The sequence below is a fragment of the Heloderma suspectum genome, chromosome 10, assembly GCF_057233095.1.
Source record: "Heloderma suspectum isolate Gila_16-S chromosome 10, 16-S_ref, whole genome shotgun sequence".
In the NCBI taxonomy this organism is placed as follows: Eukaryota; Metazoa; Chordata; class Lepidosauria; order Squamata; family Helodermatidae; genus Heloderma; species Heloderma suspectum.
Window position 1 is genome coordinate 5,399,163 of NC_139467.1, and position 14,017 is coordinate 5,413,179.

Sequence of the window (14,017 nt, forward strand, 5' to 3'; positions counted from 1 at the left end):
CCCAACCTTTTTAGACCCATGGACCCATCTGGGAATTTGAGATACTGCTGTGGGCACCACCACAACATGTCTAATTAGTGGGTCGCTGCTTTGGCGTCTACCTGTCACATCTATGGATCTTAGGCTGTGTCTTATTCAGCAAAAACTTTTGCTTCTTGTCTATTGGATACTACAACATCTTTTTAATAAAAGATTGTCTGATTCAGGTAATTGCTGGCAGTGCAATTCAGCTAATGCTTCTTTCAAACATATGTTTTGGCAGTGTCCAGTAGCTGCCTCTTTTTGCTGGGAGGTTATTACACAGAAAATGTTTGTGCTGGAACAGTCTTTAATACTCACTGATGTACATACTCCTTTAAATTATTTACCTGCTTCATGGAAATTAACAAATTATCTGAGCCCTTTTGACAGCTAAAAGACTAATATTACAACATTGAAAGGATAAACACTCACCTCCTATAATGCAATGGACAGAGGACCTTACAACACTTTCAGTATTTGAAAGGGTGCCATATAGACGTTACCTTCAAATGGATACTTATTTGGATATTTGGTCCAGTTTTGTTGCAGCCCACATGTAATTGCTAGAAAGTTACATGCATTTCATACAAATCCATGTATGTACAATTTTTAAAAAATATGGCTGCCCATGGATATCATGTTGGGGCCCCTGATCTAGAAGAACAAGCAGCAAGAGGCACAAATCAAAAGAAAAGCCCCAGAGGATCTTGACCATGCAGGGAGGAGGGGTTAAGGTCCAGAACTGGCACTGGGCTACAAAGGTTGGGGTCTTAAAGAATGAGGCACTGGGAGTGAAAGGTACTTGCTGAAAAAAAAATCTGTCTAAGAAGTGAAGTACATTTAGGGTGCAATCCTATGCATGTTTAGATAGATAAAAGTCCTACAGCTCCCACCATTCCCTAGCCAAACCTGGTGGCTGGGGTATGCTGGGAATTGTAGGACTTTTTTCTGTATAAACATATATAGGATTGCACCCTAAGTGTTTTGGGAGGAAGTGGGGAAAATGACACAGACAGACTTGAAATTAAGAATAGGGGAGAATTTTGTTCGGTCCACTTTGTAATGTCAACTTACATAATTTGCACTTCCCAAACCAGTATGCGAATTGAAATGCAGCTATCCTTCAGTATTTGCACCTCTCTGAATTTTGTGATCAGTTCTTTAATAAAAAATGTGTATAAAAATGCATACATTGGGGGAATGCACACAAAAATCTATATAAGTGAAAATAACATTAAAATGCACAACATTGGCAAAATAGCATATAAAAATGTGTGTACTAGGAGAAATGTGCATGGACATGCATACAAATTTTCATGCAGACTTTTAATTTGCAAACTGGTGTCAAAATGGGATGGAACAAAGTTACCATTGGAAAAATAAGAAACTGAGTGAAACCTGAATTGATGGATTGGTCCGTGCCTATTTGAAATGCATTTGTTTTGTGCACAAGTGTGGTGTGTGTAAGCGCGCAGCTATGTTCAGATAGAATTCTAAATCCTCATTTAGTATTACAAGGATGAGCCAAATCTCCCCCCAGGCTCTTGCACTCTTCCCTCCCCACCTTTCTTTCATGGTCACAAGGAGGTGATTGGAAGCTTCTGTTTCAATTTTAGGCAAACCACAGTTTAGTGTGATGTCCAGTCCCTATACAGGGGTTAATCTTCACCATGGTTAGTGAAAACAAGCCAGCTGCATAAATGACAGTTTGAAGTTGGTCTGTTTCAATTAACCTTTAGTTAAGATTTATTTTATTTCCAGCATTTACATAGGCTGCCCAGTAACTTTGTTCTCTCAGTGGCTCACAAACAAACAATAGTAAAATGCAATATCATAAAAGAATAAATTGAAAGCCACAATTTGTCTGGGTTTGGACAACATGATAAACTGGTTAAGCTTTCTCATGACTGATTGCTATGGAGTTTCCTTCTGCAGGCTGCCAAATGCCCCGAGGAAGGGAAACTTTGCATTCAAAACAGTCAGGCACTTAACAAATTTAGGCACTTCTGAGAACCTCTCTCCCTTGGTCATTTGCCACATTCATGCCATTGGCTTGTGGGTTTTGTTGCCTGATTAAATATAACATAATCAGTTTAAGCATATGTTAGTTGGCTGGTTGATCTTTAAATTTGCAAATAAGTGCAAACAATAGTTCTGAAGCACAAAGCATACTTCCGTTATGCTTAGCTGGTGCAAGTGTGTATGTTACGGTAGGCATCGTCTTAGGGGAGGAATTCCTGCCAGGATGAGTAGGAGAAGGGGGATGCTTCTTTGAAAAGGATGCTTGCCATCTGCAGCGTTCCCAACTACTTTTATTTTTTAAATTGTCTTTTAAAAATCTGCCTATTTAGTTGAGAGCATGTCTTTCAGTCAAGCAAAACAATATTGATACTTTAAAAATGTTGTAGCCCTAAGTAAAATCAAAGGCACGGGTGTAGCATTCTTTGTCAGAGTCCCCTGAGTGCAAATATCCTGCCAGTTTGTGGTGCAGCTTCCATGGAATCTTTTCCCTTATCTGAAGACAAAGAAGACTTCTAGCAAAGGGGAGCTTCTCTTGGGACTGGGCCGAAACTCCTCTCTCCTCTCTGAACAGGGGCCAGTCAGATCAACCAAGTTGTGAGCCACCCAACCCAGCCGGTCACCATCACAGCCCATGATGACCGAGGGATCCGCTTCCTAGACAATCGGACAGGTAGGGCCACTGGCCGGGTGACTGAATTGGTAAGAAGGCGCAAACCTGCAGCCTCCGCCTCCTTTGCAGTGATAAAAAACACGTCCACTTCCTCAACACAGTTCAAGTTGGCATGTTCCACCCTGCCCTGAACATGCTTCTCCGAAATACCCCAGTAGTGTTGGCACTTTGTAACTGCTATAATAGATTTTAAAAGAGAGCCGTTCTCTCCTCTCTCTGTGCAGGGAAAGCTGTGCACTCCATGGTGGCTCACCTGGATGCCGTCACCTGTCTTGCTGCAGATCCCAGTGGTGTCTTCCTTATGTCAGGAAGTAAGTGCCTCTCCTCTTGCAATGCTTTCTTGGGCGAAGCTTCGTGTGTACATTAGAGCTCTCACCACAAGGAAGGGCTGCAGGGGGAGCGCGCACTGCAGAAAGCCAGCCTCCTTCCTTGAATGCTCAGCTGTATTTTTAAAAGTCCTTAGCCTTAGAGCCAGGATCTGGCAGTCCCTGGGCAAAGTCTGTTGCCTTGAATAGTGTGATTTGCCCTCCAGAGGCAAAACGGGTGCAACTGCGCAGCCTCTGCAGCGGTAAGACTTGACAACTGACCATTGCATGCGTGCGCTGTCGGGCTTTCGTCTGCCACCCTCGGCTTACCTGTCATGGGCCCTATCCTGCCCTCTTCCCTTGCTCCCCCAAGTAAGCAGGTGCAGCGGAGAAGCCCCAGTTAGGTCTCGTGCATGTGGGGGCAGGCGCACCTCCCAGCTAATCTGCCTCTTCCAGGCCATGACTGCTCCCTCCGGCTGTGGAACCTGGACAACAAGACATGCACGCAGGAAATCACAGCCCACCGCAAGAAGCATGAGGAGGCCATCCACGATGTGGCCTTCCACCCCAGCAAGGCCCTGATCGCAAGCGCTGGGGCTGATGCCCTTGCCAAGGTCTTTGTATGAAAAGAGGGTGGGGCCTGCAGGTAAGCCATGCCTGGGGAGGCAGGACAGGAACAAGTGGTTTTGCAGGGCCCCGTGTCTGCCTTGCCACTTCATGGCCTCTCTTCTTTTTTCCCTCCCACTAGGAGTGTCCCCAGGACTCCTCTGTTGCTTTGTTTTTCTCTTTCTCTGGCCCAGCCAGTGGTGCTAACAACTCTTCTCTTCGCCATGGGCACCTCCCACCATCTCCATCCGAGCTCAGGACTGACCCTGCTGGACAGCGGTGGTGGCCGGGGCAATCGGCCAGGGGGAAAGGCAGCTGCTTCCCTGACCTTGGGGCTCACCTTCACCAGCACTGAAATATTTTCCGCTCATTTCAAGGTCACCTGGTTTTTATTTCCCAGCTCAGGGAGTGGAAAAACTTTCCTGGATTGTTGGAGCGGGAGGAGGGAGTTAAGGCCTGGGTTCTACTGCTCTGCGTAACGTCTGAGGCAGGGCTTCTGGCACCTGCCTCCAGGCCGCCTTGGACGTGGATCTTGGAAATCTCCCTTATTGCCTGCTGTGCTTGTGACGCTCAAAAAAAGGAAAAAAGAACATTGTGCAGGTCTGGCCCAGCAGCAGCAGCAGCACCAGCATCTCTGGCCAGAGCCAGGCCCCAATCAAACCCTGTGACCCTCTCTCTATCTCTCCTGGCCAAGCTCCATCAGCCAAGCCAAAGGAGGGACAAGATGCGAGCAGAATAACCCTCGCTCACCATTTCAGGCCGTTCCCCAGCACCAGCCATTTGCAGCTGCCAGGGTTCAAGTTGCTTGTCTGCAGTTCAGCATCGTGGGGCGAATCACATGCCAACAATTGGGCTGCTTGGGCCCAGGTTTTCTGGCTCCCCTCATGCTTCGTTCAAGGTCACATTTCTTCTGCCCTCCCAGATTCCAACCACACATGCACTGAGCACTCCCCACTCTCAATACTTACACTGTATTTGGACAACAGAGGAGCAGTGATCTAGAAGGAGCGGGGGGGGGGGTTCCTCTCCCCCTGCAACTGCTTCCAGATATTCTGGATGAAGCAGGAAAGCTGCTTCTTCTCCACTTTCAGCTTCATCCTGGAAGAGGCCACAGATAAGAGCAGGGGAGGGAGGCAAAGGTGGAAAGAGAAGTGACTGTAGGTAAGGGGGGCGATTTTGATTGGCAAGCCAGCTGGTAGTCTGCGGGCCGGATGCAGGACTGTCGCCCCCTAGTTGCTGATGGTTGTCCTGTGGAAGTGGGGAAACATGTCTATGAATGTGGGGAGGGGCTGGGGTGATTATGGGGGAGGGATTGTAGGGAGGAGAATGGGGGCCAGGTGAAGCTAGTTCCTGGTGAACTTGGGAAGGGAAGGTGGGGAGCGCGGGGATGCAGCTCATGCTCTAACTGTCTTAGCTGGCTTGTCATGGGTCAGCAGGAATTCTGCCCGTCCTTCGGGGGCCTGCGCCGCAGGGGGTGCAATGCCATCTGCTCTTGCATGTGTTCCTATTCTGGGCAGTAGCATACAGGTTCTACTCACTCAAGAAAACAGTCAAAGCTGCTGGAGAACTGGCTGTCTTTTCCTCTTTTTAAAAAAGGCCATTGGCCCTAAAAGCCCATTCAGACTCCAGCCCCATCGCAGCAATAAATCCCCTTCCCTTGGATCTCTTGTGTCTCCCCCCCCCCCCCAGGCCAGGACTGAACTGCAGCCATCAATTCCTTTGACCCAGAGCCAAGAAAAGTTGTGGTCCTGGCCACTGCTAAAAAAGACAGACACAACTTCATCCCATCTCTCTGGAAATGCAGGTGGTGTGATGGCGGCGGGGAGACACCTGGGGCTGTGAGTTGTGCCAGTTAGGGGAAGATTCTGTTGTGATATCCTGGATCTAAGTAAAAACTTTGGAAACTGAAAGGGTAGGAAAGAGGAGCTTGTTTGCCATGTCTGGGCAAGCTCCGGGGCTGAGCATGGAGAAGGGACCAGCACTTTAGAGCCAGGGTCTTGGAGGTCAGCGCTCCTATTCCCTTAATTTGTATGCTGTGGTTAGAGGCTGCTGCTGTGGTTTTTAATTTTTCTTTCTATCCGTTGTATAACTTGCCATTGTAGTTGGCAATCCAAAAACACTAAAAAGAAAAAGCTTGCTGGATTTGGGAATACCTTGCACATGAGTTTGAGGATGCCCTTGTTGGTGTATCTGCACATATATGAGGGAGATTAATGTAAACCTGTCTGTCGTGGGAAGACTCTTCAGGGAAGAGTGTGCTCCCTGAACAGCAAAGTGGGATAGCTGCAGCATGGATATGGGCAGGGAGTTGAGGTTTGGGAGCCTGCGGTTCTGTTTTCTACAAGGTTCTTGCATTAGCTGGGAAACCATTGCAGCATTTTGACACTGCTGGTGGCCTGGGTAGCACGAAAGATTTGCAACCAGAGCAGCGCAGCAACAGTCTGCTCTCTCAGGTAACTCAGCTGCCTGCCACAACATCTCTGCACTCCTGTGCTGGACTGAATCCACGCTGGACTGAATCCACCAATCTGAGGTCGGAGCTGGAAGATCCCGTGCTCCCCTTTCTTCTGCCAGAGAGGTCATCCTGCCCTGACAGACCCCTCCATGGCCAGGGGAGTCTTCTGGATGACTGCCAGTGCCCGCCATACCAGTCAAGAGCAGGCAGGCAGGCAGGAGGGGGTGACTCCGTGTTGTGCCAGCATTGCGTGAAGACTGTTTTTGAAAATGGTGGGAGCTTCTTATTTTCCCCCACCCACTCTGTTCCCCTCTTCAGTTGGGCTAACTTTCTTTTACAGCTGAGGTTGGATTGGATCTCCCCTTGCTTCCCTTCTCCATTTTGATTCCTCGGCTGAAACACTTTTTGTATATTCTGTATAGTAAAAGGAAATCTGATTTGAAAAAACGAAACCCTAGAGACACCCAAAGGGCTGATGCTGAAGTAACCACGATCATGTTATCACTGTGTGATAGTTTCTATGAGCTATGGTCTTTTTTTAAAAAACAGTGCTGAGTTGAGCTAAAGCAACAGGTGATGGGGGGGGCGGAAGGAGAAACAACACTGATTTTAAAGGCTGCTCTCTCTGAATTTCATGATCACATTTGATAGGGCATTCGCCTTCCCTTCTCCACTGCTTCCAAATCTGGGGTCACCCCCACTGCCAACCACTAGCCACTTCTGAAATTTTGGTCTACTTCTCCCCCTGCCCTCCTAACTCCTCCCCCTTATCCCTATAGGTATCTGTGTGCTGTACTTATCCAGATTGAGAGCACTCCTGCCTTTTAAAATGCCGGTTCGCTTTTTATTGCATATTTATTTGAACTCCGTCTTTTCTTTTTCTTTTTTATTTTTGTCCTGTTTAATCACAAGACTCAAGCGTATGTGGGACAAAAACTGCCTCAGTAATAATATTAATAATTTAAAAAAAAACCTTTGGAATACGAGTGGATTTTTGGGCAAAGTTGAATGGGAATTGTTGAATAGGAATGACTGGACCTCCCCTTGCTCCCATGCCTGCCTGTAAGTTTGGCATGACCTCATGGTAAAGAGCTAATCGTGAAACCGTAGCAACTTCGGGGTACCTTTAAGGGCAACCATGGGAGGTGCAGATGATCCAGGCCTGGTGATGGTGAAGTGAGGATAATGTCAGCTGCGGCAGCCTTTCCCAAACTGGCACCCTCCAGATGTGTTGGACTGCAACTATGCTGGCTGGCTGGGGGGTTCTGGGAGTTGTAGTTGAACACACCTGGAAGGTACCATGTTGGGGAAGGCTGATACAGCTTAAAAACCTCCTGATCAGCTTTAAAAAGGAGGGAGAAGAAGGCTTAAGCATTACACTCTTCTCAGACTGCTGCCCGAGACAACAAGGTTTTTGCAAAGAAGTGTGGAGGGTGATGCCTGCTATCTTCCTCAAATCTGCTTCTTAATTCTAGTGCCGGGGACAGGCTGCAGTTCACATAGTGTGGGGCTGGAACAGCACTCTGCATAAGCCGGAGGTGGTTTTCTTATATTCACATCTCTTCCTTTAAAGAGGCGGCAGTGGCAGGGATGGTGCTAAATTGGGGTGGTTGAAGGGAGGGCAGCTGTGTCTGTATTGCCAATGGCACACAATCGATGGGGAAATTCTCCTGCATGAGCACCATCAAACTTCCCCGGATTGGGGCCTGATATTTTAAGAAGAGCTGGGGTGCCATATCTGTTTTTCTGCCTCTGTATTTTGGGTGAAGTCTGTTCCCAGGCATGGGAAGCATTGGAGGATGTCCGATGCACAGGGGTTGAGAGCAACAGGCTGGACTGACCTGTGTCCCCAGGCAAATTGGAGAAACGTGAACAAATTGACATGCCCCTCATTTGTTTTTTCAGATGGCACCAGCCTTGTTCCTTACACAGAATCTACTCCGGCGGGGGCTTTTTCTTCTATTGCTATCCTCACCACCTCTTCTCCCTGGCCGATCTACTTGCTTTTCTTTGTTCTAAAGACCAGGCCCCACAAACAGCTGCTTGGTTAAGACTGTGGCCCTTCTTGAAGGAGGCTCTCAGTTGGAGTGGGGGCGGGGGAGGCACAGAAGGCTGCCAGGGCCAACACCTGTAGGCATGGCCTTGAACAAGGCTGCTCTTGTGAAGAGAGATAACAGGTCTTTCACTATGGCTGCCACAGGCTTAGAAGATATGCAGATCTCAGATGCAGGGAAACGCACCAAAGCCATGCAGGAGTGCAGCTTCTCCCCTGCAGTAGCTTCTGTATTAAAAACAGCAACCCACCAAACTAATCAAAAGAGGCAACTTTATTCAAAAATCTATTAGTTGTATCTCCTATAATAGTCACATTCAAAACGCTATGAACGTGTCACGTAAACGTGACAACACCTGACCCAATTTTTAATATTTTAAGAATGGAACTTCTGCAGACTGCCCAGAGAGCTTCAGCTATCAGGCCATATAGAAGTGTAATATTAATAATGGTTCTAGTCCTTATGGCTATAAAGACAAATGAGTCTTCTATACTCCATAGGTCAAAACAAAACCAGAATTGCAATGCAAACGTAGGTCTGTTTACCAGACAGCAAATCCTATTGTATTCAATGTAATCCTATTGTATTCAATGTGGCTTACTTGCAAGACAGCGTGCATAGGATTGCAGCCTTAATCATGCAAATTGCCCTGGAGTCATTGATCAAATTAAATACACGTTCATTTTGCCAGTCATGGTAAAGCTAGACTTCCAGAATAACCCTTCTCAAGTTTAGTTTGTGCATGACAAGCTGCAGTTTCCCACATGTAAAGTCAATTGATAAACAGGTTCCTTCATGTGAACTGTTCTTACTGTGTTTCAGCTTGCTTCCTCTTATGAGTGACTGATTTAGTAGCCGATTTTTAAAAAACAGTTCCCAATGCACAAAGTCCCTAAATGGTCTGGTTTCACCTCTAAATTCCCCCTTCTGAGTTCAGGCCCTGAAAGTATTTGTGTGTCTGTGTACACACACACGCTTCTCAGAATGTTCACTACACAGTGGTTCTCTGAGGGTAGAGACAACTCCAGCTGTGGAAGTGGCAAGTCTGAGAGCAGCTGAGTCTGTTCCAAGGGTGGCAGCCATGGGCATCAAGCAAAGTTCAGAAGGCCCAGCACTGCCTCCAGCACATGAACCAAGAGATGGGCAAAGGGCTCTACGCAGTGCAAGCGGTGGTGGAAGAGGCTGTTGCAAGAGTCCTCTCCTGAGATGCCTCAGCTGCTCACTCCTATTTGCATGAGGGGAGTTTCTGCTCTTCATGCTGGGAAGAATTGTGTGAGTGGGAGAGTGTCTTTGCCTACATACTGGCTTGTGTGGAAAAAAGTGGCTGAGGTGCCGAATTGGCAGGAGACCATACTCATGATGGGTGTCTTTGGGGGCCTGATGGTGTCTGCCTGACGGTTAGCTATCCCCACTCTCCAGAATCGGCTTGCGCTTCAGCAGTTCTCGACAAATCTGGGACTTCGTACAGACCTGCAACTCAGCACACGCTCCTGCTCCCCTCTCTGGAGCCGATGTGCCTGCAAGGCTATCTTGCTTGCTTGGACATTATGGCCACCGGGCCAAGGTGTGCCGCACAGTGCTGGAGGCAGGGGTGGCACCGTAGTGGTTACACAAGGGCGGCCCAAGGTGAAATGTTGTTAGACCTGCCAGGTCTCCTCAGGATGGCAAAGCAGGGTGGGGCAGGGAGGGAGCAGTTCTGCCTGCTTTTGGCAGACGGAGGAGCCGTGGCAAAGCGGTCGCCTGGCCAACAACGGGTGCACTCCTGGGCAGCTGTCACTGTCGTTTCCTTTCTGCCCTCTCAAATGGAGCTTGTTTCCTGCCTCATCTTGAGCGTCTGCATCCTGTTTGCCTGCTCCAGCCTTCCCCAACCGGGTGCCCTCCAGAGGTGTTGGACGACAAGCCGCAGCATGCCCCAGCCAGCTAGGGCAGGCTGGGACTTGTAGTCAACTCCTCTGGAGGGTACCTGGTTAGGGAAGGATGTGGGAGAGAACCTAGAGACTCTGATCTACTACCGTAGCCCTAAGCACACTGCACCTTTGGGTGGATTTAAATTGCAAGGGGTTTGGAGGCAGTTGTGGCTGCAGTGCGGGGTATCAATAAAACCTAAGCGTTGGAACCGAGCGGCAGAGCAGACTGAGATCTGTCTCAGCTCCCTGCAACAATCTTGCCCGGCCCGGGCCTTCCAGATGGTGACTCCCATCATTCCCAGCCAGCATGGCCAGGGATTATGGGAATTGTAGTCTGATCCATCTGGAGGGCATTGGGCTGAGGAGGGGCTGCCCTACGATATACAGCCTGCGGTCCTATACAACCATGTTTGGGGTTAAGCTCCTTGTAGGGCTTACTTCTAAGCAAAGAGGCATAGGATTGTGCTGTACACGGCCTGGTCCACTGAAGATGATGATGCTCCATTGAAATCAATCTTGAAATGTCACTAAATCCTGCATCTTCAGTAATACTGATGGGTCTTGAACCTTTTTTTTTTTTTTAAATAACAATTTGGGAGTTATTTTGCCTCTGGTGGGTTAGTAGTGACTCGTTGGCAGGGTACATGCTGTTCCATATTCCTAAACTTGATGAAAACATTAAAGAAGCTCTACCTTTTAACCATGGGTGGTACTTCATTTCTTAAGTTTATTCTGTGTCAGTTACCTTGCACTGAAAAGAGAATCTGTTGCTTCCAATCCTCAAGGAAAGGCCCCTTTGCTGAAATTTTGCAGTAAGTAAATGTACTATTAGTGTAATTCATTAATCAGCTAAAAGCCAGACAGGTAATTAAAAGCTGTTGACAGCTCTGATTAATATGGGTACAAATATATTATTAATCACTTCTGTAGCATTGGTACAAATTGCTTTTTGGCTCTTAACATGTTGATCAACCTCCATCAATGCATATCATCCATTAGTCGGGAAGATGGATAGTTTGAGAGGATTAAGTAGCAGGGAAAAGGTGGACGAGACTTCAAGAGAGAGGCTAGGGCTGATGTGAGATTGGAGGGGGGTGTCACTAGCAGTCTCTTGGCAACCCTCCCCCCCACAAACCTGTTCTTAACACCAGGGCTCATTGTTGGAACACACAAAACAGTAATAGAGGATCAGACTGCCTCTGAACATGTGCCGATGGCATTTTCCTCCCAACTGCATCCCAGGTTTCTAGAAAACAAGGAACACTGTGCGAGCTGTCACACCACTGGGATAAACTAAGTGTCAACTGCAGACTTCAGATCAGCAACAGTAGATTTCCCCTGCTTAAAAATGTAAACGCCTTGCTGAATTAGACCATTTAGTCCAGCATCCCATCCCCACCCCCCCGACCAGCCAGATGCTGCCAGGAATCTCACAAGGTGGACAAGAAGGCAACTGCAAATTGTTTCCCGCCTCCCAGCTGAGCAGAGCAGAGCAAGCTGCTCCAGCTGGTCCAGGGACTACAGAAGCAGGCAAGCTCCCAGAGAGCGAGCGAACAGAGCGAGCAAACAGGGGGAGCAAACAGGAGTTGGCCAGGGGAGTTGCAGTGGTTGAAGAGACAAAGGAGACAAAGGAGACAGAGGCTAAGAGGTAAGTGGGCTGCAGGAAGCCCAGGGGGCTGCCCTTTATCCTTCTGACTGGCTGTGAGCTCACCAGGAGCTTCTGAGAGCTCCAACTGAATTGGAGGGGTGTGGCCTGAGTACTCCCAGCAGCTGACTGGGCGGGAAGCTTCAGTCTGTTTCCCGCCTCCCAGCTGAGCAGAGCAGAGCAGAGCAAGCTGCTCCAGCTGGTCCAGGGACTACAGAAGCAGGCAAGCTCCCAGAGAGCGAGCGAACAGGGGGAGCAAACAGGAGTTGGCCAGGGGAGTTCGGCAGGGGAGGTCAAGGGGGAGGCCCCTAACATTTTTTTTTAACTAACTTTTTCCCATTTATTTGTCTTGTAACACACGCTTCCACACCAGTGGGACTCTGCTTTTAACCTCTACTGAGTAGAGGAGCAGGCACAGGCTAGTCTAGAACAATCACAAAGCTAGACACAAAAAGGGAAAAGGGGCTATGGAAGGACAAGACTCTCCAGTGGTGGTGACCTGCAAGGTGTGTGCAATGTTTGTTTTCTTGCCTGAGAACAACATGGCCCACACCTGCAACAAGTGCAAGTTGATCACGCTGCTGGAGGAAAAAGTAAGTGGACTGGAGCGGCGACTGTCAACCCTCCGGGGAATAAGAGAACACGAAGAGTTCTTGGACAGAATGGGGGAACTACAGCAGCAAAGGGCAGACCAGAAGCTTGAAGAGCAACAGCAAGATGAGGCAGAAGTGGGAAATGCTGAGGAGAAGAAAAATGGAGTAGAGGATACTCCTTGGAAAACGGTGACAGTTAGGAGAAGAAGAACTAGACGCCACTCTGCACCAGTGGAAGCGGTGGAGCTGTGGAACCGATTCCAGGTACTTGCAGATGAGACTGGAGGACAGCCTGCAGAGGAAGAATCACAGGGGAACCTGCATGAGAGTGAGCAAGAGGCTGAAGGTCAGTCAAACAGAGGCGATGAAACCCAGGCCTACAAGAAGAAGAAGAGAAGAGTGGTAGTAGTGGGAGACTCCTTGCTGCGTGGGATCGAGACCCAAGTATGTCGCGAAGACCCGTGGACTCGCCAGGTATGTTGTCTCCCGGGAGGACAGATTAGAGACGTGACTGAAAGGTTGCCTGCACTCATAAAGCCCACTGACAGGTATCCCTTTCTTCTCATCCATGTGGGAACAAATGATACCGCCAAGCGGAGCTACGAAGAGATCACGTCAGACTTTGAAGCTTTGGGAAGGAAACTCAAGAACTTTGGGGCCCAGATAGTTTTCTCATCCATCCTTCCAGTAGTTAGAAGAGGGATAGAAAGGGAACGAAAAATACTCCGGGTGAATGACTGGCTACGAAGGTGGTGCCGACGAGAGAGATTTGGATTCTGGGACCACGGGCTATACTTCCTGGAAGATGGGCTGTTGGCTAGGGATGGGTTGCACCTCACAAAGGCTGGGAAGAATGTGTTTGGCCACAGCATGAAGAACTTCATCAGGAGGGCTTTAAACTGAATCCTACGGGGAAGGGAGATGTAATGTTGGGGGTAACAATGGACGTAGGCGCATGCACTGCAATGGAGAGAACAGCGCTGATAGCGCCCAATAATAGTCTTCAGACACATGTAGGAAGAAAGCCAGACTATGAAGCACATGGTCTTCGATGTCTATATACTAATGCCCAGAGTATGGGAAACAAACAGAATGAACTTGAACTCTTAATACAGGAGGGAAATTATGACTTGATAGGTATAACTGAGACTTGGTGGGATGACTCTCATGACTGGAATACAGCAGTTGAAGGATATAACTTGTTCAAAAAGAACAGGAGGAACAGAAAGGGAGGCGGGGTTGCACTGTATGTGAAAAATACATATCTCTGCACAGAAATACAGGAGGAGGAGCTTGGTAGCCCCATCGAGAGCATCTGGGTTGAAATAAATGGAGCAAAGAATAAAAGGAACCTGGTGGTCGGAGTCTACTACCGGCCACCCAATCAAGGAGAAGCCAAGGATGAAACTTTTGAAAAGCAAATAGCCAATGTTTTAAGGAAGCATGATGTAGTAGTAATGGGGGACTTCAATTTCCCCGATATTTGTTGGGAGACAAATTCTGCAAAACATGGCCCCTCCAGGAAATTCCTGACTTGTGTGGCGGATAACTTCCTCCTACAGAAAGTAGAGGAAGGAACTAGAGGATCGGCTATCCTTGACTTGATCCTAACCAACAGAGATGACTTAGTGGATAAAGTAGCAGTTACAGGAACTCTGGGGGAAAGCAACCATGTTGTACTTGAGTTCTTGGTTCTAAGGGAAGCAAAAGCCGAGTGTACTCAAACGCGTACCCTGGAT

The 14,017-nt window shown here is 48.2% G+C and overlaps 1 protein-coding gene across 2 annotated transcripts in view; it reads left to right on the top strand.

The window, feature by feature from the left end:
• STRN4 (striatin 4) overlaps positions 1 to 7,042 on the top strand; it is a 22,208-nt gene extending 15,166 nt beyond the window's left edge. For both annotated transcript variants that reach the window (XM_084814770.1, XM_084814771.1), the window contains exons 15-18: positions 2,615 to 2,713; positions 2,938 to 3,024; positions 3,475 to 3,664; positions 3,767 to 7,042. In XM_084814770.1, the coding sequence (XP_084670896.1) occupies positions 2,615 to 2,713; positions 2,938 to 3,024; positions 3,475 to 3,644 (356 nt within the window). In that variant the 3' untranslated portion in view covers positions 3,645 to 3,664; positions 3,767 to 7,042. The remainder of the gene's footprint in view (positions 1 to 2,614; positions 2,714 to 2,937; positions 3,025 to 3,474; positions 3,665 to 3,766) is intronic.
• Positions 7,043 to 14,017: the final 6,975 nt, after the last annotated feature.